Source organism: Prionailurus bengalensis, chromosome D3 (assembly GCF_016509475.1).
Source record: "Prionailurus bengalensis isolate Pbe53 chromosome D3, Fcat_Pben_1.1_paternal_pri, whole genome shotgun sequence".
NCBI lineage: Eukaryota > Metazoa > Chordata > Mammalia > Carnivora > Felidae > Prionailurus > Prionailurus bengalensis.
In genome coordinates this window covers 85,876,520-85,879,575 of record NC_057356.1, presented here as the reverse complement: position 1 = coordinate 85,879,575, position 3,056 = coordinate 85,876,520, and the positions used below count along the sequence as shown (strand labels likewise).

The window sequence follows — 3,056 nt, the reverse complement described above, 5'->3', positions numbered from 1 at the left end:
TATTTAAGAGAATAAAACAAAGAAAATCATTCATTTTGCTATTAATAGTACATTTGTCTTCCATGGCCAAAGGTCATTTTTAAAGAAACTTATAGAATCATAGCATCTGGGGCAGAAAATGTTGATTTTTAAAAAATTTTAAAAAGTGTGGCATAATATCTTACTGGAAAAAAAGGTAACTAAAAAGAAAAGACTAGGTAACAGAGGTGCATCTATCAAACAAAGACATCTCTCTTCATTCAAAATTCAGCCAGGGGCGCCTGGGTGGTGCAGTCGGTTAAGCATCCGACTTCAGCCAGGTCACAATCTCGCGGTCCGTGAGTTCGAGCCCCACGTCAGGCTCTGGGCTGATGGCTCAGAGCCTGGAGCTTGTTTCCGATTCTGTGTCTCCCTCTCTCTCTGCCCCTCCCCCGTTCATGCTCTGTCTCTCTCTGTCCCAAAAATAAATAAATGTTGAAAAAAAAATTTAAAAAAAAACAACAAAATTCAGTCATACTTTTGAAGTACTGAGAAGAAAATAGGCATTAATACGATAGAAATTCTGTGATATGCATTCCATTAACATATATCTCCCTTATTATCAAATAGGAGTTTTTGTTGTTGTTGTCAAATATTATATCTTTAAATTGTAATGGCTTTTGTTGGAATATGGAACTCCCTTTCTTTCCTTGCTTCACATATGTATTCATACAGCTGACCCTTGAACAACGTTGGTTTGAACTGCCTGGGTCCAGGCATACATGGATTTTTGAAACAAACACAGCGCAGTACTGTAAATGTATTTTCTCTTTATCATGATTTTTTTAACATTTCCTTCGTAAGAATACAGTATATAATACACATAACATAAAAAAATATGTGTTAATTGATTGTTTATGCTATTGGTAAGGCTTCTGGTCAACAGGCTATTAGTAGTTAAGTTTTGGGGGGGTCAAATTTATATATAGATTTCGATTGTGTAGGGGGTTGGCGCCCTAACCTCCTAACCCTCAGAAAATCATTTTGCTATATCATGCAAAGAACATCCACACTAATTTATTGGGCAGAATAAAATATGTTAGGCAAAGTAATATTTTATTAAAAGACTAATATTGAAAAACAAAAAAGTAATTTTAAGGGTAGGAGTGATGAAACATGTAAATTCAATAACATGGAGCTAAGGAGGGTGAAGATATTTAAAGCAATTTTTGGCAAGCATCGCAGTATTTAGCTCAACATTTTTATATGTAATTAAATTATGAGATAAAGCCAGCTGGCTTTGTAAAGTTTTAAATACTGTGTGAACACAAAGGCATATGGTCTCTTGCCTGTGTCAGCTGATTTCAACCTAGGTAGTACACTTACATGTTCCCAATAGTTTCAAATTTTTGAAGCAGTTTCCCACTGGGTGAAAATAATTATTAAAAAAAATATTTATCTGACTCATGCCAAATCAGTCACATCTGTACATGTGTCAAATATGACAAAAATGCCCTGTAGTATACTGCTGTAATTCATCTAATAAGTGAGTAGATTGCATTTGGTTTAAGCTGTTTGAATGATTAAGACTAATTAAACATCAGTCTGAAACTAGAACTTGCCAAGAAAGTATCTTTAATTTTGGAGCTATGTTAAAAAAAAAAGAAAAACATGATCTAGCTTCAGAGTTCATAAAAGTTGATGCTGTTGGAACCTATCATTTTTAATTGATTTCCATTCTCAAACTGCACAAGTTACTAAATTTTCAGAAACATGCATATGCTAGTGTCGTTCAAAACTTCTCCCCTCAAAACTAATAAATAGGCAAATAAATTGGAAAAAAATTGCAAAGAAAATATTTAGATTGCACATATTCTCTTGAATTGAAGAATCATAATCTGTTTTGGTTAATTTAAACATACTTTTAGTCTTTGGATTACAGAGAACATTTCCAGTTTCTCAATGGCTTCATTGGAATAAGATGATTATAGAAAATATGAATCCATTCAGACCACGCTGATTTCTTTTGCTTATTAGTTTTATATATGAAAAAAAGCACAGGTTTAAAGTTTTCTATTTGTAAATAAATGACATCAATTTTTACGACACTCTACATTCTAAGACTATGGCTGATACCATATTTCCTTTAACTTTTCTGTTCCCTGCATTATGAAGGATGTAGCAGTAATTTGAAGTATGTATGGGAAGTATGTATGAAGTATGTAGGAAAAGTATTTAGATACTAAATAACAACTTATCTTTCAAATCCCCTTCTTTTTTTTCCCCAGTGAGGCATTTTGTTTGTATGAATGTATTATACCCCTAGAAAAAGAATCCCAGGATTTTCCCTCCTGTTTGTTTTCGCCTTGCTTCTTCATGGTCCATGATGCCAGCTGAGGTTGTCAGTACAATGAAACCAAACTGGCGGGACAGGAGCAGATTATTCTGCCATTTTTCTAGATCTTTGAGTTGTACATCAAACCTGGGGCTGATCACTCCACACTTGTTTAACCTGCCTGTGAGGTTCACAACAATTTTCCGAGCTCTGTGATCATCGATGATTTCAACTTCACCGATGTAACCATGCTTAATCATCACAGTCAGAAATCTGACGATGACTTTGGAGCATGGCCTAATAAGAACCTGGCGTTTGCCTCTCTTCTCAGCATTGTTAATGGTCTTGAGAGCATCTGTCAGGATATTCATGCCCACCATTATGGCGGCACGGAAAGATGCCGGAAAGAGGATGGGAAGGTTGAAATCTCCTTCTAAGTTAACTTTTTCCTAACAGGCCTCTTGTATTCTGGTCTTTTCCCCATGTCAATCCATTTAATACTCTACTGCTACTCTCACTTGAAAATCTTTTCAAGTATCCTGAATCGTGTGTGTGTGTGTGTGTGTGTGTGTGTGTGTGTTTAACAAAGTACAAACTTTTAACCCGGTTGTTAGTTTAACCATTCCATGTTTTGTCCTGGGTGTTTGATTTCCTAATTTCAGATTTATACTCTATTATTCCTCTTTAAAGACTGTCCATTTTAGCTCAACTGTACTGCTTCCTACAACACCCCCATATTCTTACTTTCCAGGGCTCATCTGGT

General features: G+C 35.3%; 1 protein-coding gene across 1 annotated transcript; it reads right to left on the bottom strand.

The window, feature by feature from the left end:
- Positions 1–2,242: 2,242 nt before the first annotated feature.
- On the bottom strand, positions 2,243–2,706 carry LOC122470064 (40S ribosomal protein S15a-like). The gene has a single exon (XM_043557196.1). It carries the CDS (start codon positions 2,671–2,673, stop codon positions 2,281–2,283), a length of 393 nt encoding a protein of 130 aa, XP_043413131.1. The 5' UTR covers positions 2,674–2,706; the 3' UTR covers positions 2,243–2,280.
- Between the last annotated feature and the right edge of the window lie 350 nt (positions 2,707–3,056).